The following is a 25,311-nucleotide window of genomic DNA, read 5'->3' as shown; positions in this document are numbered from 1 at the left end:
AGCCAGCCCCTGAACCTAATCTTCTTGTTTAAAATTTTAAATGGCGACATCGCTTGCCTCGAGCTGCCCCTCGGGGATTTATACGAACGCGCCTCCGAGATTAGCCCGGATCTTTTATTCGGATTAACATTGTACAGAACTAAGCTAGCTCGGGTGATCTTCTTAACGGATCTCCGTTCTGGCCTCTTCTTCTTCCCTGGTTTCGACAAGTTTCATCGGACCTGGTAATTTTGTCTTTTGGGAGATCCAACTGCGCGGGTCTGTATCGACGGTCCGTAAATTTAATTTGGAAGGGAAAGTTCCGAACAGAAAACGAGTTGGACGATCGAATCTGCAGATCTGCAGTGCGGATGTGTAATAAAGACGGGGACCGTCGAGCGTATCGCTGAATGTTTCAAAACCGTGCATCTGCATTGGCGATAGGTTTATAATGAAACAGCGAATAAAGAAAAGTTGGGATACAATTTATATCCAAGTCCAATTCTCCTAATTATACATTAAGATATTAAAACGCGACGCTACGATTGTTCAACTATTTTTTCCTCTCTGCTGGCGCTCATTAGCTTAAAGAACGTCTGATACGTAATGAAGATTTCACTTTCGTCGTCCCGTAATTCGCCTCATAATGCATCGTTGCACATTACGACAGTGCATATATCAACCGTAACGAGTTCTTTGTGCATACTAACTCGGTGGTACCGGGCGTATTTCGCTCATGAACGAAATAAATATACAACGGGGATTTCGCGTCTGGTTAGAAAGTTCTGGCCGATTGTTTCTCGTCGTTACCGCGTAGTCGCGACGCAGGGTTGCACCAGCGCTCGTCGCCAACCAAGAAACGGCCTAACTTTCCTAACGTTCGCCACGGTTGAACGTCGTCCTCGCGATTCGCGACATTGAATCACGCTTGAATGGAATAATCTCACCCTGGCGCGCTCTACGAACGCGGAAGGAATGCATCCGAGTTGGGAGCGGCGTTTCGGTGGCGAAGTTTCTAAGATACGGTCCAGACTAGCAGTCGCGTTAAAACTGTGACCCATTGTTAAGCCCAGAATAGATTCGGATCTCGCGACGACGCCAGCCTCCCGATCGTGGTTCTCAACCCGTCTCCCACCACAGTTGCATCCCGCCATTCGAATGCATTTTTAACGCCTTCGCTAAACTCCAGTTATTTTAGAGATCAATATTTCTTTATTAGATAATTCGATGCTGGGTTAATTTTAAACCTTTTAATCGAGTAGCTACGGATGAGATCGCTATATGGGCGATATGGAGATTAAAATATTTGAGGATATGAGAAAATAAAACACACACTGAATCACGGTGAATCACTCGAGACGCCACGTCATGTGTGCATGACTTTCCACGGAGGATACAAAAATATTAATATTCGAGAATAAATAAAGAAAAAAGAGAAAAAATTCTACGAGTCATGGGGACTCGAACCCAGGACAGAATATTCCTAATCTCCTACGCTGACCACTAACGTTATTCTTGATTGGAACGATCTATGATTGAAATATGTTTAACTAAGCGATTTTCTCAAACTTTACACAAACTATCACGAAAATCGTTGAGGATCTCTAGAGAGCGGAATATCGACTCTGGAGGATTTCTAAAATTCGAGTCCCATTTGCCCCGATTTCCCCTGCTTTTATCGCGACGCTTTGAAAAGCGTGAAAAATACATATCGTGGTGCATTCTGAGAACAATCAGACAGCGAGAGATCGATAGATATGGAGATTGTAGGAGGTTGGCGCCGTGCAACGGGTAACAGAAAGGAGAATTTCGATGCTCCCCGGAGCCTTATCGCGGCCCCTGAATCGAGACCCAACCAACAGGAAATTGCGTTGTCACCTGCGAGGTCAGAGATCTCGGGGCCAGGCATCGAACGTTATTATCCTGCCACCGTTGATTTAATTAACCGATGGCGCGCAACGGCGCCTTGGCCGCGCGGAAACGGGTTCTCTGTGTACCTTAAAAATCATCGTCCGAGATCGCCACGGGCGAGCATTTCCCTCCCATCGGGGCGTTCCTCTTCTCTCTATTCCAGCCCGTACCGGCGGCGTGTTCGATCCGAGGGATCCACTCGACTCGTAAAATGAAAAATTCTTCAAAGAAAGAACGTGACCTCTCGTCCGATGAATCACGTCGACGCCGAGGCTTATTGTACCTTTGCGCGGACGTGACGAAAAGAAACGTGCCCGAGGAATATGTAATTTAAAAGACTTCCGAGAACCACCACGGACATCCGCGACGGGAGGATCGAACCGTGCCAATCAAAACGTCGCGACGCATCTCGCGTTCGATCGCCGGTTTCACAAATTCTTCCTTCGTTTCCGTGGAAAAGGTACTCGTCCAAAGTGCTCGAAACGTCGAGACGTCTCGCGGAGAGAACCCTAAGAGAATCGACCGCGTTCACGCGAGATACCGGCCACTTCGACAACAAGTGCAACCGCCGACCGATGCCTCCGACTTTACGAGAACGATAAAGCCGGAATAAAGATAGACCCCCGGCGAGTGGAAAGCTTCCCGGAATCTGGTCGATGTTTGGCTCGTAAAGTTTGAACGATGGGTACGAGGACCTCGTAAAGTACAAAGATCTCTCTCAGCCCCGAAACGCCACGAGTGTCCCTACGATGTAACGATCGCGGTCGGCGCGGCTTCCGGGGCCCGTTTTTCAAAGTCAAATTCGACGGGAAGAACGGTCCAACGTTGCAACGGGACATTGTATAGGAAACCTAGATATCGTGTCCCCGAACGAGGATGACAATTCTAACACAGTGGGTGTCTCTGTTCTTGCGATCAAATCAGGATATCGGAGGGTTTGGAGCGGAGGACGAGACTCTGTTCTAGGAATTGGGCGAAATCGAACCGCGGTGGCTAGATTGGGCTCTTAATTACACTGCTGTCGAGCGTTGGAGTCTGCTGTGAGTATGCCTAACGCGGATCGATGCTAGATGCGAGGCAGTAGCTTAGAAACTTTAAAATTTTGTCTAGATTTTTAAAATTTTCGGTATTCGTTGGAGGAGAAAAATCGTTCGGGGGGCGATACTGTCAGCGGCCTCGTCCCCGTAATTTTCGCGCTCTCGATGGAAAGTTCGACGTTAATGTCGCAGCTCGGCGGATGCAATTTAACGGTAACACGGCGATTTGCATAATTGGCCGAGATTGGACCGTGTTCCTGCGGCCTGGGCCGATTCGACCGCCTCGAATCGCACGGCGGGAAGAAAGCGCGGACGATTCCGAGAGCAACCTCCGCGTCCAGGAAGAACCGCGACGCGGAGAAAAGAAAACGCGTCGGCGCGAAACTGAGACTGGTTCTCGGAGTCGCGCGCTCCCGCCATTATGCAACGGGATGCAATTATTTAACGCGTTCGCCGCGCTACGGTGCATACGCTGCCGCCACTAAAGTTCCAAATCGTTCGTTTCGATAAATATTTTATCTGTGATAACCTTTGGGGGGCCACGAAAGTCATAGCTTCAGATTCTTTAAATTTAAAATTGAAGTATCTGAGGATTTTTAATAAAAGTACAGAAAATTTAGAAATGCTGATCCGCCATATTGGATCGTAAACTAAAATTCTAAATCGTTCGTTTCGATAAATTTTTTATCTACGGTAACCTTTGGGGGACCACAAAAGTCATAGCTTCAGATTTTTTACATTGAATATGGGGAACCAGAATTGAAAAATCCAAGGATTTTTAATAAAGGTAAAGAAAGTTTGGAAACGTTGGTTCGCCATATTGGATCGTAAGCGAATTAAGATTCCGATACATTTGAAGGGTATACGTCTCGTATCGAGCAGCTCGGTTTCCTGCGAGCCATATTTTATTCAATCTTCGTTATACGCTAAGGCGATATCGAAGTATAGCTCCGTCAGGGAAAAGTTTATGGGCTTATATCCCCCGATATTGCCAGATATGAACGTCAACTACGTAACGTAACTGAAAGGTCTACAGTAAGTGTCAGTTCATACGCGTAGCGCTCACGAGTGCTCAGGCTTTAAAGCCAATAACTTTCCTGATTCCAAGATCATGAATATGTTCGACCCTCTGGCGCACCATTACTGGTAGTACTGAACTCGATATGACCCTTCTTCGTTATGCGAGTCGTAAGGAAACGAGTCCAGGAAGCTTCCTTTTCGTCAGTCTATTGTCATATGTGAAATACTAAGTTCAAAATATTTGGTTGGTCTATTAAATATATCTAATTTATATGGTGGTAGTTTTCTAACAATCTAAAAGATATAAAGTCGATTTTCAATTTCGAACGAATAATATTTCCCCAACCCTGATTACTCGTACCACAGTATATTAGAATCTGCCAAACACGGCTATCATGGCGAACATATTAACGCGAAACCACGAACTGCATCGCGAAACTCTGCTATTGCAACTCGACTAGATCATGTTTACGATATCCGCTCTAAATGTTCGGTCTCGGTGTATCGGCACCCGCGATCTGCATCTCGGAAGGCACGATGCACTCGTGAGTTATGCAACCCCAACTTTTCAACGGTTTCTAGGATCGAATTTAGCGAGTTTCGGAGCTAGACGCTTTTCGAAGGCCGACTTTGAAAGTTCGTGGTCGTTAAACGGGCAAAAACCTTCCCGAGCATATTTTACTCGCCAGCCACCAATAAGAATTGTAAATCCATTTATAAATCAGCGTCAAAATGTAAAAATTTACATTTCTATTAAGAAAAAAGGAATTTTTCCTCGAGTATCAACTAGTGTTAATCTTCTTCTAACACCCTGTATAATCTCCCAATTAATAGTACTCTTTTTCCTACCATTATCGAAATTCAGGAGTCTCAGTGTTTTCTTTGAATTTTATTGGCTGTTCAATGAAAAGTCCTGCCACCCACGCACGTATGACGTGGCATGTGTGAACAACAAGCGTGAAATAATGGGTGGCGGACGTGTGTCGACGCCTGGAACATCTGCGACGTTACGTGACACAGAGTCGAATTGGCCAGCGATAATGCAGTTCTACGCAGCCTGAAAACCGACGAAACTCGAACCGGGTCATCGCGACCTCGTATCGTAATTATCCCGAAGGTGGGACCACAATGGGGGACCTAGGTCCGCTCGATCGGGACCAACCTTGAGCTCGCGAGCCAACGCTGCTTGATTCGAGAGAGCATATGGCCGACGCCGAGCCGGCACGCGTCGCATAATTTCGTTCCAATGGCCGGCGTGTGTTTTGAAAGCTTCGACGGAAATAACCGGCTTCAATGAGAGTCGGAAGTACAATGAACGCCGCTCGAATAGGGGGATTCGATGATTGTCGCCTGCCCCGCGTACCAGCGTCAACACGCTCCTCCACTCTCGATCCCGATCCAAAACCATTTACTATACACGAGAACTCGAGGGGGGGCTTTCTAGACTTCTAGATCCTTCGAAAAATCCATCTTCTTTCAGAGTCGAAGCTCGGGGGAAAGAATCTTGGAACGATTCGAATTATAGAGTCGCAAAGGGAGCTTCTTGGAATTACGATTTTCTTAGAAGCGTGTTTCATCGTTCTCTAAAGCAACGAAAGGATCGACTTTGAACGGAAGAGCTGGTCTTTGCCGTGACAGAGTCTGAGCCGGAAGAAAGAACGTTGATCCTATAACACGTTCGTGCAGCTAATACTTTATGCGACGTCAACTTTTCCCGAGCTCGTTGAACTTGCCCGAGCGTTCCACCCCTCTCGTTCAAATAATTAACTCGATTAATTTATTTGTAGATTAAATCATCCCTATCGCCGTACACTCGTAGCATGCTTTACGGTCAACAAACGCGAGTGGGCGAGTAAATAAAAAGGAAAAAAATCGTTGCAGTTATTTTTGCATTATTCAGAGTCCTCGCGTATCACCATTTTGTGACAACTGCTAGTTGGACTGATCGGTCATATGGCTTATTAGCACATCCTGCCTCAGACGTGACGCTATTCATCGTCTGAATAATCTATTCGAACCGAGTATTAATAAACCGTCGAGTAATAGGGGATTTTCAAACGCTTAGTGCGCAGTATCTAATACAGTAGACACTTAGATAAGCTTTGATCAGTTAAACCATTCAAAGTAAATAGAGAAACCGAGAACACGTAATTTAAAGAAGTTGAATGGAACCGAGCCTGTTGTAAATATTGTTGGCGAACGGACGATGTCTCGTTCGCGGTAAAAATAACGAGAAAGGTGGACTCTTAAAATTTCGAACGCCCGCGGCGGAGTTCTCGTTTCGACGCGGTGCGCCACTTCCAACGTCGCGACGACTCGAGAAAATAGCGTCGCGTAAGAAGAGGAACGAAAGAGAAAGGGTGAAAGAGTAAACTGATAGTAATTTGGAGCGAGATCGTGGCGCCCATATGCCACAGCTGGATTTTTATTTTAGATCGGAGCACGGTTCTGCTCGACGAACCGAAAGCTTTACGATCCTCTCTCCAAACTCCGCGTTTTCGAAACGAGAACAAAGTTCCACCTCCAAGACATTCAACATATGTTATTTTAAAATATTTGAAATGAACGTTTTAAGTACTTGTATCATGAAATCAGAGGTCTCTTGTATCCACAGAGGAAACAACGTGTGTAAATATTCGAAGTGGAGACGATTGGACTCTTATCGAGGGGCACGCGCGACGCTTTAACGAGGTAGCGCGAGTATTTGGGACAACGGGTGCGGAATCACAGCGATAACATTTGTCGAGCGAGCTCTTAAGAGGTCCCCAGGTCCGTGATCACGGATCGAATCCCGTTTTCCTTCACGGTCGCCAGTTCTCAAATGAATTCCGACATTGGCACCACTCCACACCTACGGAAGAATGTAGGTCTGCCCATTGATGGAGAGACGAAGGTCGATCGAACGTTTCGTACTCGCGAATCGAGCAGAGGAGTCCACCGAGACTTTATAAGACGCTTTTCGACCGACTATTGATCGTCAACCGGTAGCAATAACATTAAATTTTCGAGCCCTGGCGTGTAAAAAGCCTTGGCCTCGATAAATGTTTTAATAAAGTTCGATCAACTATATTGATAAAGCTGTCGAGGATCTATACAGACTTGGACGGTATACCGTAAATGAAAGTCTATTTAAAATTGTACGAGGCGAAACATCTCGAAATTGGAGCTTCTGTGGTCGTCGAGGAGGAAAAGTCTGACGAAAGAGTGAAAAAACAAGGCCTCGAGAACGACTGAAATCGCAATAATCTGCGGATGTCGCGAACGATGCGTCGGCTGGTACGAGTCGCCCACGATCAGCAGAGGCAAGTATCGTTTATAAAATTCTGCCCACACGTGGCACGAGCCTGTTCGTCGCCTCGATCGTCGTTCTCATTGAGCTTAACGCTCTTGACCCGCTGCTAAGCCCAGCTTTAACGGCTCTTGGCTTTCCTACGCCCGGTGCCGCTGCTTTAAATCCCCGGGACTCGTAATTGAGATTTCCTACGATCGTCCTGCGAACATCCATTACCGAGCGTCGTTTTTCTGCGTCGCGTTTTTGCCACCGACTTCTCCGCTCGTTCCCGACACCGAGACGATACGTGCCCCGCTTCGAAACCGACGCTCGTATTAATTGCAATTGCCGGACGATGCGCCTCGACCCATTAGCGACCGTGATCCCCATTCGGGGCTATCGTTATACCCGCCGCATCGAAACGCACGTTAATTTATAGTCCTACGGATATTTTTCTGCGCAGCCTCGTTTATTGCAACGACATTTCACTCGGTGCTCGATTAACTGAACTACACGCCTATATGCGACACGATCCACTTACCCGAACGAGAAATCAATAGGCCTCGAGGAGGATCGACGAATTTCTATTACACGGACTTACTAAACACGGAGGTGTCAACAGGTGTTTGACGTTTGGGAGTGGCTTTCGATGTTCGGATATAAGCGAAGGAAAATGGTCGAAAAAGTTGTTAATTGTTGACAAGAATTTATGATATCGAAACTGTGTACACGATGCGATTGTAATTCGAAATTTTCGATTTCAAAGGCCCGGGATGCTCGGAGATCTCTTTTAAAGGGGTTAATTTTTGGGGAATTTTCGATTTCAGGGACTCGAAACGAGCAGATCTTTGGGAGCACGATCGTTCTAGCGTCTGCGGTTTCGTTGAAAGCAGCGCGTGTATTTTCCTCCGGGCGTAGGGGCGTCGCACCCTCGTCACACGGCTGCCGCGATAGTTTTTTCCTTCCCCGACGGTGATCTCGACGCCGCGACGGCGGCTCGTTTTAACGGCCAGACAATGAAGAAGAATGTAAAGTGGCGCGGGCGAGGTTCCATTGCCTTTCTCGCAGCCGCATTGTTGCCCCGTCACAGCCGCCTCGGGGAACGTTTAATCAAAACTACGGCGAACCCGCAATCCTCGATCACCCGTCGAACGACTCGCGGACCGTATTTCGATTCCAAGGATTCCACGACAACAGCGGGGTGAACGAACCGCGAACCTCTTTCTGCCGCGAAATCGCTACATTTTTTAAATTACACAATTCTGAAACCCTTTCTAATCTAACACCTCGAATTTATCTTCTTGAGGTAGATATTACAGTATAAACTCTTATTGTACCACCTTGGATTTTTTTACAGGCAAATTGTATCATTCAAAAACTGTGTACTTAAACTTTTTTAACATTTTGTCCTTACTACTACTTTGTACGCTAATGGAGCTTCCCGTTTATTGAATAAATAAATAAATATATTATGAGATACATCACTAGTGACTTGTTTTTTAAAGGAGTACATTATATCTGACGCCATTGAAGCACAAAGATTTAAGTCTCTGAATATTTTACCGCCGAGAAAAAAGGACTATATCGATCAGAGTATTAAAAGCACAAAGTTTGATATAAAACCAAGATAAACGTTACGATTGCGTACAATATGAACGAAATCGATCATTGCGTTGATTTCGTCAAGAATCAAAATGGAAGACAATGGTCCACACGCACTTTCTATAGATACATTAGTCAGGTTATCGGAGAGCAACGAGAATTGAAATTACGCCGATTAATTAGAGTGCCACCGAGCAAACGACCGACCGGGGCAAACAAACGTTGGGCATTTGCCTCGCTAATGCGGTTCTGATAATTTATTCGTCGCGATCGCGTCCTATTGTTCCGCGTGTTGGTCCGTTCGACGAGTTTCTCGTGAATAAAATTCGACAGGGTCCACATTTTCCCCGGACGGTCTCGAGATCGCGAACTTGCCGTCGCGACGTCTTGTTTTCTCGCAAATTCCACGCTCGCGTAAAGGCTGAATAATCCACGCGACGCAGAAACTTCGTTGTTCCTCGCGAGGACGTCTAATTAATTATTAATGCGTGCCTCGACGGGAGTTCTTTATCGTTTCCCTGTTCGTACGCGGTTTTCTCGTTCGTTTATTCATCGATTAGCGTCGCGCTTCTGCTCGCGTGCATTCTCCCAGTTCGAATAAACAATTCCTCGCGACTGCCAATACGCTCGAAGGGATAATCGGTGACGATTTTGAATTCCGAATTCCGAAGACGATCTAGGACTCTTCGATAAATATTTATTTCTAATTAACGGGAAAAACCTTACGACGCGATTTGTAAATAGCGAACTCTCTGTACTCCTTCAAGAAACAAGTCACTAGTGTTGTACCTTACAATATACGTAATTGATTTTATACATAACATGTAACTTAAGGTGATCAAACCTGTATACAAATAAATAAATTCATTGATAAATTAGAATCTATCGACTCGATAATTCTTCGAGTGTACGAGTGGAACATTCCTGCCTTTCCTGAATTTCGCGTCGTCGACTTGCGTATCTAAAATCTATATATAATAACCGGTCTTGGGCCGTTCAATAAATAGACACCGTGAATAAAAATGCTCATCGAGTTTTTTAATCGTAGTTCCTCGATGATCGCCGACCTGAACGAGATAAGGCCCACCTACTTGCTCGCTCGTCGACGATTCCAACAGCTTTCTCGATTACGGATTCCCGCGAAACGAAGGACGATTCGCGATTCGCGGGCAACGACGCACGCTCGCGATCTTACGAGCCTTTTACTACGAGATTTACTCGATCCCGGCGAGCCTTTTACTACAGGATTTACTCGATCGCGCGGCGATCGTTCCTTCGCCCGAGACCACGAAGAACACGTGCACGTGTTTTCTCGATGTAACGGGGCTGACGCATGTTCCTGTTTTACAGTTACGCCAGTCGACGTCGATTTCTGCGTAAGCGTTGATCCTTCGCCTACCAGGAACAGGAAACGCATGACCGGTGTACGAAACCGTCGTGACGAATGATAAATGGTAAATGGACGGGCGATTTGAAATCGCGAACAGAGGTTTCGCATGCTAAATTTAATATTCATCGAGAAAACCAAAATGATTTATCAAAACACGCCGCTTGTAAAACGAGAATAGGTAAATGGCTAAATTATAAATAAAAAGAAATACAGTTAGTAACGGTTGTATAACACCCTTGTTATCGAATCCCTATCCCTATCCCAATAACCCTTGTTATTGTTGTTGAATCGCTGTGAATGAGTTTATATTTAGTTTCGATTTCGAACAGTCGAGAGAAAAATCGCGTGATCCGCGAGGAGAGTCGATAAACCAAACGTTTATCTTGAATTTACAAGTAGGATAAAGCGGTACGGTTGTGGATCGTCGTAGGTCGCAGACGATGAAATCGATTAGCTGCAACAAATCGGAGCAACCGCCGCGATAATGTATAATGTCGCGGGCAAAAAGTGTGTCGGAGATTATCCTATTCGAGTGAAAAAGATGCTGGAGAAAGAGAGAGAAAGAGTCTCGTCGGGGAGAGTCATAAATCGGCTGACTGGAGAGCCGTCGCAGTCACCGATAAGCGGAACTTGCGGTGAATCGACCTTCTCCGTTATAGACGCCGCTTATAATTACGGCTGGCCACTTAATGAACGACGCGACGCAGAGAGGGGCTGCCACGATCGACACTGATGGAAATCGTTTTAGCTCGTTTAAAGCAAATACAGAACGGTTATGCCCCGCGAGCTGGCGTCGCTTGACGCGAACATTTCGCCGTTTAATCGTTGCTTTTACTTAATCTTCGCGCCTCCCGGAGACCGACGCGAATGGAAACTCACGGTCCAAGTAGCCCGAAGCCCCTGGGGACTTTCAACGAGTCCCGCGTCTGCTAATAAATAGACCGTGCCGGCGTTAAATGATTACGGTTCACGGTATTTTCGAAATATTGTTAAGACACGGTTCAAAAGGTAATATCCGATTCGCTCATTTTCCATTATGCATTATTTATCAACCGTTGAAACGAATGACGTCCAATTCCGTTCCGCGACGCGTGTTTCGGACACAAATCACCGCGCCGGATGCAAATTTCCCATCATGATTTATTAATGTTTAAATTGTAAATATGTATAATTACCATTAAATGAAATTATGACGTATTAAATATACAAGCATCGGTGGATGAGTCGCGAGACGTTGGGCGCGGCGGTTTTTCTCGGAATCGTTTCGATCGCCTCGCGAGAAAAACCGGAACAGCGAGAATTGGCGAACGGAAGTCGCGACGTCATCGCGTCGCCTGTTGCGATCGATGAGTAATCGACTCGAAGAAGCGCTTAATCGCGTTTACGCAACCCGTGGAACGCGACTCGAATTTCGAGTATCCGAACGAGATGCGTGGAATATCTCGAAATAACCTTTTCCTCTGCTGGTCCCCTCGGATTCGTGTCCAGATAACGATCTTTTATCTTTCCTCGTAAGAATACGTATTTCGGGGCTGTTGCCTAATATGCACCTAAAAATTATTCAACGTAAGCACAATCTACCGGGAAATATAAAAACAGATAAACAATTCGACCAGAAACCTTGTACTGAAATACGACCCTGTATCAAAATAATTACCAGCAATTTTAACGCATAATAATAAATATCTGCAAGGTTCGGTTCTAATTACTTTGCATAGAAATAACTACCGAAATATACAATATACCAGGCGGATGTTTGCCACGTGGCCCAGCTGCACCGAGCGTTTACGAGCGCAGAGGTTCGCGAAACCGGTTCCGTCCGCGAATTTGTTTCCCCGCCGAAGCCTCGATGCAAATTAACCAGCGCGGTTAAATTTGTATTAAAGTCGTCGTAACAGTCGCGCGCTGGAACAATGTATTTCGAATTCTATGCCGCGAGAGGCTGCAGAACGAGGAACGAAAGTATTTCCACGGCAGGAAGAGCGGAAACGAGCTTCCTCGTTCTACAATGCTCTTGCAATACAAACGGAGTGGTTTGTGCGCGCGTACACACCTCGTCAACTAGAAGAACCACTCGACCGCGTCGACGCCTTCGGGTAGGATGGATTAATCATCGATTACGGTCGATCGGTTTGCTTCCAGTGTGTATGGAACTCGACTCCTACCAATGAATCACGCGACGTCCCAGACTTTCGACTACCTACGAGCCATCTCCCACGATCTCTGTTTACTCCTGGCTAGGATCACTGTTTCTCGATCTTCGCTGCAAGAACAATATTTTTATTCTCTGTTGGAACGAATAAATCACCTCGTTGTTCCGTAAGACAAGTCACGACGGTCTAGATGTACAGGGTGTTCGATCACACCTCGAAAAAATTTTAATGAGGGATTTTAGGGACGAAAATCAAGAATACCAATTTGTTGATGGAGGCTTTGTTAAAAAGTTATTAAACTTCCGCTCGTACTGAATTTTTTTCTCGAAAATGCGCAGGATTTCGGGGATATGTCTATTCACCAAAAATTATTGCAATTGACCCCCGTAACCAAAAATAATTTTTCCAAAACGATTTGAAATTTTTTTTTTCCACTGGTTTCGTAGTTGACGGGGCAAACCATAAAGTTCGCTCGAGCTTTCGATTACGACATCCTGTTTCAGAAGATAAAACAGTTTAAAAGTATGGAACTCAGTGCAAAGAACAGAGGGAACGTAAAACGGGGAACTGTTTCGTTACAAGTCGTGCCTTGTAACGAAACACTGTACGCAGCGAGAGACCCTCTAGCGAGCGAATGTGTGGAGAGGATTCAACAGGCAACGAAAGAAGCGCAAGGATCTAGACGCTATCGAATACGAAGTTATACGATACGCTCGCGGTGTCCCCGGGAAGAAACAAATGGGCGGAAAAACACGGTACGCGGCCGAGGAAAATGTAGTTTCGCGAAGAATGGTCGAATCATCGCACAAAATCTGTAACAGCCGACGGAGTGGACGAGCGATAGGCACTCTCAAGGACTCTCGACGAGTGCCTTCACGGCTCGTCGAGCGTTCCGAGAAGGACGAGAAAATAACGAACGCGGGCCGCGAGATCGCGCGCCGCCGTGAATAATTAAGCCGTTGTTGAGGCCTTTTCTTTTCGGTTGAGAATCGTCAAGCTCGTTTCCGTATCTAGAAAACGAAACGCAGAAACGCTTTCGTAGGAAACCAGCTTCACCGACGGATTTCATAGCGCTCGACGCTCTCATCGAGCGCGAGAAAATCGCCTTTCGTTCGTTCTTCGTATTCTATTTCCAATACGCGACTATTATTAATCGACGATTAAATATCAATTTCGTCAGTAGCACATTAATAGTCGTTGGACGTCGCGTCTAAAGGACGCCCAGGTATTCTTAACCCTAATTTTCACCGCGTTGTGCTTTTTGGGTCACATACCAAGTTTCAGAAACTGTCTCGAAGCAAAGTTAGGGCAAAGTTGGTTAAGACGAAATAATTGGTACTACAGATTAGAAACATGCTATCGTTCGATTTAAAACCTTGTCTATTAATTATAAAATTCTAGGTAATTGCAATCTGAAAAATGAAAACCATTTTCTATCCGTTGAATAAAGATTTGGAATGTAAATTGTACAATGGTACATTCCACGGTAAGCTAGTAAAACTACATTGAAACTACACATATGGTTGTCTTCCTCGTCTTCTATTGGTCGAATAAAATTCTGCCCATTTCAGATTGCAATACTAATTGGCAGAATTACATATGCGTAGAAAGTTGTTAATATCTCTCTATCTCCGAGCGTTCAGTTTCGGTCTAAATAGAGGGAAATTACTTATTGCTCTCGAGAGTGCATTTAAGCGCAGTTGCTGTGGAACAAGGCGATAAGCAATCTGGCTGTTAAGAATTTTGCGTGGGTACGTAAAATCTGCTAAGATTTTACGATAGTTTGCAGCAGCCATTTTTAAAGACAAAATTGCAAATGGATTATTTAGTTCGATTCCGATAAGATTACGTGCACTCGTAGAAAGCCTTCATACTTAGACTGGGCTACTTTTTCTTCCGTTCTTATGAGCGAGCAAGCGAAAAGACGCATAATGCATATCAAAAAGTATTACGGTAAATTTAAAAATAAACCTCGCATTAAAGGACAATCAGCTTCTTATCTAATATAAATAAATTTAAAAGGTTAAGTATGCTTGTAATTTTGTTTCTTCTGCGAATATTTGATATTTTTGTTCGTTTGAATATTTATTCCACCATAATTCGAAAACTGTTCGATGTATTTCGATAAAATTATAGATAAAATATTAACAAATATTTTCTAACGATTTTGTCAACATAATAAAACAGCACAAAGCACCTAACCTAAGCTTCGAATATATTCTACTTGGTTTGGATACTACTTGCATCACTGGCAACGAGCCTGCGACTTGGAAACAATGTCTTCGTGGCGAGCAATGGGTTGATTGTGAGTCAACCGTTTGCGCTTCTATGTTCAGCCACGACAATGCGCTAGCGTTTTCTTCATTTTTCTTTCAAGTTGAACGCAACGCGCAACGCTTCCGAAAACATCCTCGTTCGAAGTGAAACCGAGAACGGAATAGTTTCTTTCGAGAAAATTAATATGCAACCTAACCTTTTTCTAAATGTTCAAATCGAAGTTGTCGAATTTTCGCATGCACCTTTTACCGCGAATAGCTATTTCCCGCCTTTGTTCCTAACCTCTACTTTCTGTGACTAGCGAACGTTGTTGCTCGCTAAACAAATTCCAACGGAAGAAACACGATAATATTTCTATTCGATACACCGTGTATCGACTAACAATTGAAATAGATTTTTGTAAATCTTCGATAAGATTGCTACGCATTGCGTATTTTCGTATACGGTTTACTTGTAAATCTTCATCGATCCGTTTGATGACCCTCCTCCCGCTAATCCTTCGAAAACGCGATGGCCTTACTGGTTATTATAATTCCTTTATTTATTCGACGACGACTCTTTTCGATACACCGAGCAACAGATTATCAGTTGGCTTTGTTTTATCCCTCGTCGAGAGAAAAAAGAATCTAACGATAATAGCGGGGTGCTGATACTGTTAACGCACGCGTTCGTTGGCGGAATTTGCATTGTTTGGTTGGTAGAAAGTCTTCGTCGCGCGCGATTAACGATGCACATACATTAAATCTCCCCTACATCGTCTACCAATTTCGTCTAAACAATAAACCGACCGTAAGGAATAACTACCAGATGTTTTGAAGTTTCTTTTGTCGTGGCAACGCGTGCAACGAAAACAAGACGTGCATCTGTGCAACGCGTTTGAACACGTACGAACACGTCATAAATACAACACGGTACGATTGAACAGCGCACGAATGTCACGGGAGACGCAGCTAATCGTCACTTAAGATTCACATTGTCAATGAGAATTAGTCACAGAGTGCACGCGACGGTCGAACAACTCGAGACAAAATTACACTTCGTTACCTCGAAACGTTCCGAGGGCAAATCGAGTTTCAAACTCCGAAAGAGTAGCTCGTCGTTCGTAAGAGACACCGCGAATGCACGCGATCGTCTTGTCCGGCTCGTTGTTGTTCGATTCGTCGCGCGGAAGAAAAAAAAAATTGCGTAGACTTACCCTGAGTCTCGGTGTACACGTCAGGTAGGATCGCGACCAGCACCAAAACCAGCACCAACTTGCACTGCACCGTCGCACCACTGACGGTACATCGCCAATTCGAGCACCAGATATCACTCGGCATGTTTCTCGGCGACGATTCGCAGTGCACGAGTCTCACGCGAACGTCATGACAACCCCTTTTATCGCGTACTTGCGTTCCGTCCTCTCTATCCTCTTTCGTAACGCGCACCACACGGTACTGACCACCCAACCCGACTCCACCGCCGGTCCAGACTGTCGCGACACCTCTGACAGGACCTCGGCCCCCACCACTCCCGCGTATCGAGCCATCGAACCTCACGACCGCGCCCGAACTTACCCGAGCTCGTAGGGCGCCTTATACAAACCGCTTTACGTTATTCTTTTCTGTAATTCACGATTTTAAACGTATATAGAAGTTTATAAATCAACTATGATGTTGCAACATGCATAGTAAAACAATGTAAAAAGCGATTCTACAAGAAAATAAATGCAGAGTATTGAATCAAATATTTTTTGCGCGATATTCCGTTATCGTACAAAAATAATTGTGAAAATTTTTTGAATGTATGTGCTCTCGGCTGAGTGAGCCTCCAACGCAACTCTATATGCAACATTTTATAAGATAACTACCTTATCGTTATTTACAAAGTCATTCTGATCAAACACAGTCTATAATAAGTTTTATCAAGGCTTATATGTCATGTAAGTCTTGATAATACGAATTTCAGTGTAGACTGTGTTTAATTAGGATGGTTCTCTAAGTATAGATAAGACATTTACCTTGTTATCTTAGCTTAATTCTATTAGAGTAATTGACCAAAATGATATGTACAAACTTGTGCTAGATTTACAATTATTTAAATGCACAGATAACAGTTTGTGGTTTCTTTATATTGTATAAATTTATTATGAGGAGTATTTCTGTTTGTTATGTGCCCCTGAATTCAATATTCTATCTGCACAAACTTTACAAAGGATATATATATAAACTACAATGACTATTACTCAGACATCCTGTACAGAGCAATCTACCTCGGAAGTAAAACACCTGAATAATCTCCACGGAATGGGAAAGATACGAACAAAGGCGAACGAGACAATCGGTATAATGCAAAGGGAAACATATGACACAGAGATATTTGAATTATTCAAAAACGTCCTTAACGTTTCTCCGTGCTTTAAAAATCGATAACTATTAAAATGTTCTTCGTTCGATGGCCCCAACTCGTATTTACGATTGAAAAGAAGAATCGTATATTCGAATTCCTCCTTGAAACTTATCCTACGACGAAAATAGAGCTTCGTTCGACGACTGTAACCCGCTTTTCAGAGGGAATTCGATATGAAGCTTTCGAGAGAACATTTCTCAGAAACGAGAAGTTAATATTACAAATGTTGTCGCGAACGTTCGCCTCGTCGCGATTCGTGAATATCGATCAAACAGCATGCGAAAACGAATCGCAACCGGGTCGACGAGAATCTGAAATATTAAAATTCGTGTCTATATCCGACGTTTTGAATTTTAACGATGGAAAACTCGCGAAGGGAATTGATCAAGAAAATCGTGAACGCGTGCAAGGAAAACGGCGTGCACGCGACTAAGGATTTCGCTTCCTTCCTGGTGAGTACTAGTCAAATTCCAATTTCGAGTTAACCTAAGTTAAGAATTATTAATATGCTCTTTTCGACGCAATACGCGTTCACACTTTATCGCAGATCACTCTGTTCCTATTGAATCCCATTTACGAAATTAAAACGGACGACGACGAAGACGAGAAACTCGTTCAGGCGATAACCAAAAGGATATGCGATCAAGACAAACCAAGTTTAACGATACTGAAGAATCAATTGTACTTTGCTAAACACTATCACGAGAGAGGTGAGATGTTCAAACGTTATTCCCCTTTTTTCAAATTTACGGTACAATTTAAAAGATTCTTGGTATTGCACTGAAGAAGACAGTTTCAAATAATGCAAAGAATAAAAATTATCTATTCAGATGAAACTGTTAAGCGACACAGGCTACGTCTACATCAGAAGACTGGACCGATGGTTGCAGAAATTTGCGTGACCGACAACGTCGCTAACAAACAAGAGTCTGAAAGACTCTATCAGAAAATGTTGGTGGTCATTACAGTTCTAAGTGGTCTCGGGAATCCTACTGTATCGTCTGTACTTCGGTAACAAATTTCAATGCTAAAGTAGACATAATAAAGTAAAAATAGTCGAAAGCAGACCAGGATCTGTTATGTCAAGATCGTAGAGTCAATATTGAGAGGATTGAACAACGAATGAACATCTTACCGATACAATTACTCGGCAGCGAAGTTTCGGTGGCGCTCCAAAGCGTCTTCCAGCCATCGGAACTGGAATCGTACGTGAAAATGTCTAAACGCGAGAAGGAAGAACAGCTGATGGAACTGATGTGCATAGTCGCGGGTATACGTCTGTTCAACCGAGATTGCCAACGCGGCGGAGATGGCATCGACGATCGTGAGTTCATGTCGCAACCGTTGAAACGAACGGTGCGCCAAGAAGAAATCGATCCGCTAACGATACGATGTCTTTCCAGTACCAGCAATTTTGCAAGAAGCCACAAAAAGAACCCACGATTCCATCATGAATTATTTGGAGAGTCTTATGTCAAAGATTTACAGATTCACCGCAGCCGTGGAGAAGGCGTATCATTACCGAGAAATAATACCGTTTGGCGTTTTTATCACGAGTAATATCCAATGGGCTACAGAGATGCTGGCAACATGTCGCCAACAAGAAATTTACGTCAGGTTGATTCCCTCGGAATTTAGTTAGCGCGAGTTTAACGTTCGCTTCGACAATTAATCGTTATTCTTGCCAGGAAATTGTTGAGCGACGCGGAACGTAGCGAAAAGGAGGTAGATAATCTGATGGAACGTCTCAAAGGGCGTCTCTTTAAGCTTCACGACACCGTAAGATACAAAACTGCCATCCCCACTGCTCAAGTATACGTAAGCATACGTAAATCTTTCGTAAATCTTTCCTCGAGGATTCCCTTTCCGCGTGAAATCACATTTTCGGAATTGTCCAGCCGCAATTCATCGATCTAGCGGACATATGGATGGGACTCCAGGACGAAGTGATTATACTGAGCAGCATCAATAATTTTCTTTGGGAATTGCAATATTTGAGTACCAGGGTAATTATCGAACTTAATCGTATGCTTGTCTATGGCGAACCGAACGTTAAACATATTTATCGTAGTCTGTCAACTTGGACAACGAAACGATCTTGGACGACATGTTGTCCAAGGATGAAGTTCTCACGGACGCTGAGAGATTGGAACGATCTATGGACACTTTAATAAGTAATGAAACGATTTGACGAATCGTCGGATAGCTGCACGTGGTGCACTAACATTATGATCTCTCTTTACAGCCGAATGCGGCGAGTGTACCCTTTACTATCCCAACACTACCAAGGACTTCGAGAACATAAATCTGGAGGTAAGATTACGCACGACGGAGCGAAATCAATGTTTGCACAGTGCACCGAAGTTCATGTTGAACGTGACTTACCTAGGTTAATTAATTCACTTTTCTTCTCTCGCTCGCTCGCTCGCTCTCTCTCTCTCTCTCTCTCTTTCTTTCTCTCTTTCTCTCATACAGTTCCTTGGATTTTGCGCGTGGACGTTCGTTCTCGGACAAGGAGCGCTGATCCCGGGAAATCCAAACAATGGAGTCGCCAAATGGAGAGGAAAATATTACGTGTTCAGTTCAAGGATAGCGGCCGAGAATTTCGGGAATGATCCGGACAGGTAGCTTCGACGAGCGTAGGTAAACAATGACGTAAAACATCAGTAAATATTATCGTCGACAGATACGTTTACGAAGCTCTCGATTTCGTACGCAATCATCTGGAATACGTGTACTTGTTCCAATTGTACGAAGACGTCATGGCACTGAAAGCACAAACCGTGTAAGTATTTTAGAATATAAGTAAATAAATACATTGAAACTGGCGAGATATTAACGTCACGATTGGCAAGGGTATCGGAAGGAGGACCCCAATTGAAGATTTGTCAGAATCAAACAGTTCAAACGGACGTTCATATTCTTCCTCAGTTTATTGACAAAGACTATTCTTCGAATATCTGGGAATTGAGACGCAGAGCGTTGCATTTGGTAAGTAATGCCGATTAACGATAAACGTCAAAGAGGGAAGAACGTTATTTGTTTCTTTTTTAGGCAAGCATAGGTCGATGCGTAACGCGCAGCACGCAAACGTACAAGTCGAATTTCCGATACGGTGTTTATGTACAAGCTGCTCCACCCCGAGACAAAGAAGTTCAAACAAGAAGAGATAATTACACGAACACAAAGAAGCTTTTGACTTACATATATGGCCTACGAGGACGCCGCGATGACGATCAACACGTTTTATCTTTTCTGGAAGATGAACTGGAACATTTGTGAATTTCCAGATCTACGTATTCCAGGACGTGAAGCTTTCCAGAAATTTTGAGGAACCCATTGGATAGAAGAGGGTTTCAGAGGATCATTCGCTGGGAAATGAACGTACAAATAGCACCGTTAAAAAAAATGAAAGCAGTATCTTTTAATGATGTTCTCAAATACATTCACGAAATATCAGGGCACAAACCGCACTTCCTTTCCTTTAGAAAACAAACTGATATTATAATTGTCATACTGTGTACATACGTTTCGTTTTTTAATCTGTACCTTTATGTTTCTTTTCGTTATCGTCAAATGTTTCCATTGATTTCTTCCTCCGTGGCCCTAATCAATTTAGGCCATCGTTCATTAATTTATATTCAAAATATAAGGAATTTCCCATACATCGAGATATGGATATCCTTATCCAGAATTAATTTCGTACCTCGCGCCGTGAATCTATTTTCTATATTTCAATATCGCGCAGTGCAGCACATACTGTGATTTTGAATATGCATACATCGTACCTTCACTGGATACCATTACATCTTAAGAGTTAGGTCAATTTTTTACACCAAGAAACCTATATTACGACAATAATTAGTAATTACACGTTAATACAATTAAATTTCGCTTAGTAATAATTTCAGTGTATAATGTAGCTATTATACAGAAGAGGTACAGGATGTTGATTTTTTCGCATCGTCTTTTTTTTTACTTTTTTACCGCACTTTCGCCAACTTTACCACATAGTTTTTTCTCTCATTTGTTGACAAAATCGTGTGTCTTTCTCTCTCTCTATTACATCCATTATCGAAAAGTAATTCGCGTTAGAATAAGAATGAATGAAAATATTGTGTGATACTTGGGCGGCAGTTTGCAATCCGACAAAATTAAGTTTTCGAACAAATACAAAATAAATACATTAACCTCGAAAATATTCGTATTCGACAGTTTACAATTATCTTATTCCTTCAAATTATCACATAATAAAATAAAAAAAAAAAAAAAAAATTAAAGGGGGAGGGCGGGGAAGAATAAGCCACTTTAAAATAATTTCAAGCGCTTTTTGCTGCTCAAATTTTTTACTGCCACTATGGCACACTGTATTTTCATACTCGGTGAAAAGGGCTATTTACGAGAACCACGAGGCAAACGATAAAACGTTAATTCTTAATATGTTGACTTAAAACCAGCTTATTGACTATCGGCCATTTTAATGTCTTCCACATTTCGAAATCATCCAAAGGTCCATGGTATCGGCTCTACCTTTTCATGTCGATGTTGACCGAATCTACACGGATTCCTACTTGTGGGTCATCATTTGCATACGCATTATGCCGAGGCTGTTATTGACAATGTTAACGAGCCGTTTGTTTTAATAATGCCCATAAATTAAAGTGCTACATTGCAAACGTTTAATGGGACAAAGCAGCTACCATGGACAACAGAGTATATCGGAATGGTGTAAACATGGCTAACGTCTTAAGTCGCAAGAAACATGTTCGTGTGTTTGTATGTATATGTATTTATGTATGTATTGTGTGAGAAAGATGGAGAGATGCACTTTGCACCTTGGAATATGTTATACAATGTTTATAACCTGTCAGAGACCGTGGTTTCAGGGATGATTTAATCTACAAAGTGATTTTTGAGGTACTTCATCATACCAAAAGTTCTGAAACGTTTTACTCCAATTACTTTCATTAATTCGTCGTCGCAGATTGCGAACTGCTTATTCTTAGGATCCTGTAAAACAGCAGCATATATATATCCGGTCTCTAAACTATAAAAAATGAAATACGTTGCAGGATAAATGTGCCAAGTCTGATACTTACATACAGATTTCTTTCTTTGATAATACTCCAGACTTTCTTCACGACTTCGTGCCGAGCCATCTGCTCAGCACCAACCACAGCTGCGAGTTCGGGAGACAATGTGATAGCACGAGTGTAGCCACCCTTACCTTTACCACCACCACCACCCTTCTTTGCTCCACCGCCTCCTTGACCTTTCTTGTTTTTACCCCAATCTTCGTCGCTATCGCTGTCGCTACCCTTCTTCTTTCCCTTTTTCCCAGGCTTACCTGATACAAACGATATATGAATTTATATCGAGAATATTCAACGACACAAATAATTTCCAAGTACTTTCAACATATTTTCTCTACGTACTTTTCTTGGGTGTAATTTTTGGCTTCTTTGGGCTATACTCCTCGTCGCTGGCATCGTCATCGCTAGCACTTTCTTCGTCGTCTGAGGATCCCTTACGTTTGTTCACTGCTTTCTTTGCGGGACTCCTCTTAGTGGGCTTTTTCTCTTCCTCCTCTTCCTCCTCCTCCGATCCTTCCTCTTCCTCTTCCTCTCCATCTTCGGATTCCTCGCTGGCAGTCTTCTTCTTCTTCTTTGCACCATCTTGCTTCTCGTGTAAACACTCCATGACTAAACTGTCTACTTCCTTTTTCCTATAGATATTGTACGCGTTTTGGTTAATATGGCACTTATACTATTACACATCATCAGGAAAAATTTATTCGTAAAGGAAATGTTGAAGGAGGAACGAGGTGGTAACTTAGACATACAGTTCCGCACAGAAATCCTTCATTTTATCTAGGACACAGATGGACTAACTCATGAGTCATTTGAAACTACACAAGTGCCTGCTGTATCCAAACAACATTCATATTTTATTTAAAAATACTTCAAACTTTTCTTACAATATAAACAGAAAATTCGAATATTCGTAGAATCTTGCGTGATGATAATTTCTTATCTTACCTTTCTGTGAGATCTATGTCGAGTTTCCCTTCAATTTGTAGCCTCACTTTCTTAGCAGACATAGTAGTAAGGTCCGCATCCTTAAGGATAGCTACAAGAAATAAATAATTGTTTTTCTTTTTCAAAAATACACATTCAATTGTTTCAAAACGTAAAATTTATTTTTACAAACAATAAATTTCAATTATATTTATATACATTTTACAAATACATGTGTCAAATTTTCTAACATACGAGAGACAATGATTTCGATAAAAATTTGGTAAGTCGGGTTTCATCGTTGAATTCGTAAATTATTTTTCGAAAATAAGAAATTTGACGGGCAATATACATCGAACAGAATCTGGGGCAATGTGGTTTCCCGCGTTGGAAGCCTAGTAAATATTGAGTGCAAATGGCGGCTATCCGCTGCCACCGGTTTCACATTAACCGTTTGCAATAAAAAAATTTCTGAAAGTAAGACACGCGTTGAAAATTTAGCGTGTCGTTCCCGGTCCTGAAACTGCCTCCTTTGCATTGACCGATCGATCGTAGAGATGCATCGAGTCGTAGCACGATGGGAAATCGCTAAAAGTTCGTTGCATGCGAACACGACACGGATTCGACTCGATCGGTGATATGTGACTCTTCGATTCGCGGAAGAGTCTGAGGAGATCAACGGCGACGAGCAAGAATCCTACGAAGAGATAAAAGCGACGACGAAATATCGCAAGCATTCGGAGTCGTTCACGAACGGCGGGAAAAGACACGGACCAGCGAATATTCTCGGCAACACGTACCCCCCGAACTACGAGCGTAACGAACGAATTCGAGGAACGATGCTATATCTGGATTGGTATAATAAAAAAGAAAAATACGAAAACAAGATTCGTCGAAATATCCAGGAAAACGAGGCCACGGTCCATCTCGAGATCGGTTTTCGCAGTGCAAACGTAGAAGACTAGAAAAAGAGGCGAGATACGAGGAAGCATGCGATGGCTTCTGGCGCGCGCCACCACAGCCAGACGCGTCATACAACGTATACCATGGAAGGATGGGGGAAACCGATCACTGTTGGAAAACCGAGGGAAAATCGAGAATCTTCCAAGGCATCGAAAAATTTTGTCGAAAAATCAGGAACAGATCGTACGGAACGATAATGCGATATAATAATTCGATGAAGCGGTACGTAGGTGGTAAGACAATGTTGTATCACGGTTGCAATGGCCGGCGTGGGGCACGCCACTTCGTCTCATACGTGCGCGCTAAGTCGTCGCGTCGTAAGAGCAAAGAGCCCGATTTCCTACGTATTCCTACTCACGAACGCGCGAATAATTTACGGCACACGCGATTACGAGCTTAGTTTTACAATAATCGGGGTCCGCGGTTCGGTAAATCGAAGGATATCACCACTTACCGGTGATCTCCTTGCGAAGTTCTTCGTTCGAAATATCAGCCATGGTCGTGCTTCTCGTTGTGCGTACTGCTGCCAACTGAACCTATGCCGGCTGCGGACTCCCGTAGCGTCCGTTGGTACAGTCACGTTCAATACCGGACCGATATACGTTAGGAATACGAAACTTTAAAAACGGATAACTCGTCAGGGGCACGTTAAAACGGAATACTATATACACCAAATCGTATTAGTTTTTTTTTCTCTACAAGTTTCTCATGACGCCCCACTCGTAATTTTGCGATCGAACGATCCTATTTCGACGTTCTGCCAACACGTTCGCGAGAGCCTCTTTATTTCGACTGTACCGCAAGCGACCGCTCGTGGCTGCCGGTGGCGTCTACGGTACAGTCGTCTCGTACACCTACTGCTGTTTCTTCCAGAAAATATATTTTCAATAATCCATAACATCTTTCACCGATGTTTAAGGCTGATATTATATACACCAAATCGGGTCAGTTTTTTTTTCTCTACAAGTTTCTCATGACGCCCCATGCGTAATATTGCGATTTAACGGATCGAAATATGATTTTTCCCAATCCTTGAAGCAATTTTATCATAACGGACTGTACAAAGCGACCACTCCGGGATTCGTAGCGTCAAGCATATAGTCGCATCATATGACAATCAGTATACATTCTACAGATATGCAAAAAAAAAAAAACTGGTTTATTAAATGTTGATTACAATTCTAGGTTCGTGAAGCCGGATAAAGCTCGCCGAGTACTATTGTTAATAAAATCGATGGTTTTTCTCCTGTGTCTCGCTTCTATCATCTACATCATTGACTTCATTATCTTTATCTAAAACAAT

General features: G+C 43.3%; 3 protein-coding genes across 3 annotated transcripts in view; 1 reads left to right on the top strand and 2 right to left on the bottom strand.

The window, feature by feature from the left end:
* The window catches only part of LOC122405258, a 60,836-nt gene extending 44,748 nt beyond the window's left edge, over positions 1-16,088 (bottom strand). The window contains exon 1 of the mRNA XM_043409858.1: positions 15,836-16,088. Coding sequence (XP_043265793.1) covers positions 15,836-15,959 — 124 coding nt within the window. The 5' untranslated portion in view covers positions 15,960-16,088. The remainder of the gene's footprint in view (positions 1-15,835) is intronic.
* A 1,299-nt stretch (positions 16,089-17,387) lies between these two features.
* Positions 17,388-20,346, top strand: LOC122405153 (cilia- and flagella-associated protein 206-like). Its single transcript, XM_043409690.1, has 13 exons — positions 17,388-17,480; positions 17,576-17,738; positions 17,859-18,039; positions 18,183-18,352; positions 18,432-18,645; positions 18,717-18,846; positions 18,927-19,034; positions 19,100-19,202; positions 19,274-19,341; positions 19,504-19,652; positions 19,715-19,813; positions 19,884-20,019; positions 20,083-20,346. Exons 1-13 carry the CDS (start codon positions 17,388-17,390, stop codon positions 20,308-20,310), a joined length of 1,842 nt encoding a protein of 613 aa, XP_043265625.1. The 3' UTR covers positions 20,311-20,346.
* Positions 20,347-20,423: 77 nt separating this feature from the next.
* On the bottom strand, positions 20,424-24,601 carry LOC122405039 (upstream activation factor subunit spp27). The gene is made up of 5 exons (XM_043409506.1): positions 24,463-24,601; positions 23,067-23,157; positions 22,464-22,753; positions 22,128-22,375; positions 20,424-22,038 (listed from the first exon to the last, which is right to left on the bottom strand). Exons 1-5 carry the CDS (start codon positions 24,503-24,505, stop codon positions 21,922-21,924), a joined length of 789 nt encoding a protein of 262 aa, XP_043265441.1. The 5' UTR covers positions 24,506-24,601; the 3' UTR covers positions 20,424-21,921.
* Between the last annotated feature and the right edge of the window lie 710 nt (positions 24,602-25,311).

Source organism: Colletes gigas, unplaced genomic scaffold, assembly GCF_013123115.1.
Source record: "Colletes gigas isolate AHSC1104 unplaced genomic scaffold, ASM1312311v1 Colletes_gigas_Sc00004, whole genome shotgun sequence".
In the NCBI taxonomy this organism is placed as follows: domain Eukaryota; kingdom Metazoa; phylum Arthropoda; class Insecta; order Hymenoptera; family Colletidae; genus Colletes; species Colletes gigas.
The sequence above is the reverse complement of the archived record's forward strand: the minus strand, read 5'-3'. Positions and strand labels throughout refer to the sequence as shown.

Coding starts and splice junctions, on each gene's coding strand:
- LOC122405153 (XM_043409690.1), top strand. CDS start 17,388: ATGGAAAACTCGCGAAGGGAATTGATCAAGAAAATCGTGAACGCGTGC. Junction 18,847..18,926: donor TCCCCACTGCTCAAGTATAC/GTAAGCATACGT, acceptor GGAATTGTCCAG/CCGCAATTCATCGATCTAGC. Junction 19,653..19,714: donor TTCGGGAATGATCCGGACAG/GTAGCTTCGACG, acceptor TATCGTCGACAG/ATACGTTTACGAAGCTCTCG.
- LOC122405039 (XM_043409506.1), bottom strand. CDS start 24,505: ATGGCTGATATTTCGAACGAAGAACTTCGCAAGGAGATCACCG. Junction 23,158..24,462: donor ACTTCGCAAGGAGATCACCG/GTAAGTGGTGAT, acceptor TATTTCTTGTAG/CTATCCTTAAGGATGCGGAC. Junction 22,039..22,127: donor TCAAAGAAAGAAATCTGTAT/GTAAGTATCAGA, acceptor GCTGTTTTACAG/GATCCTAAGAATAAGCAGTT.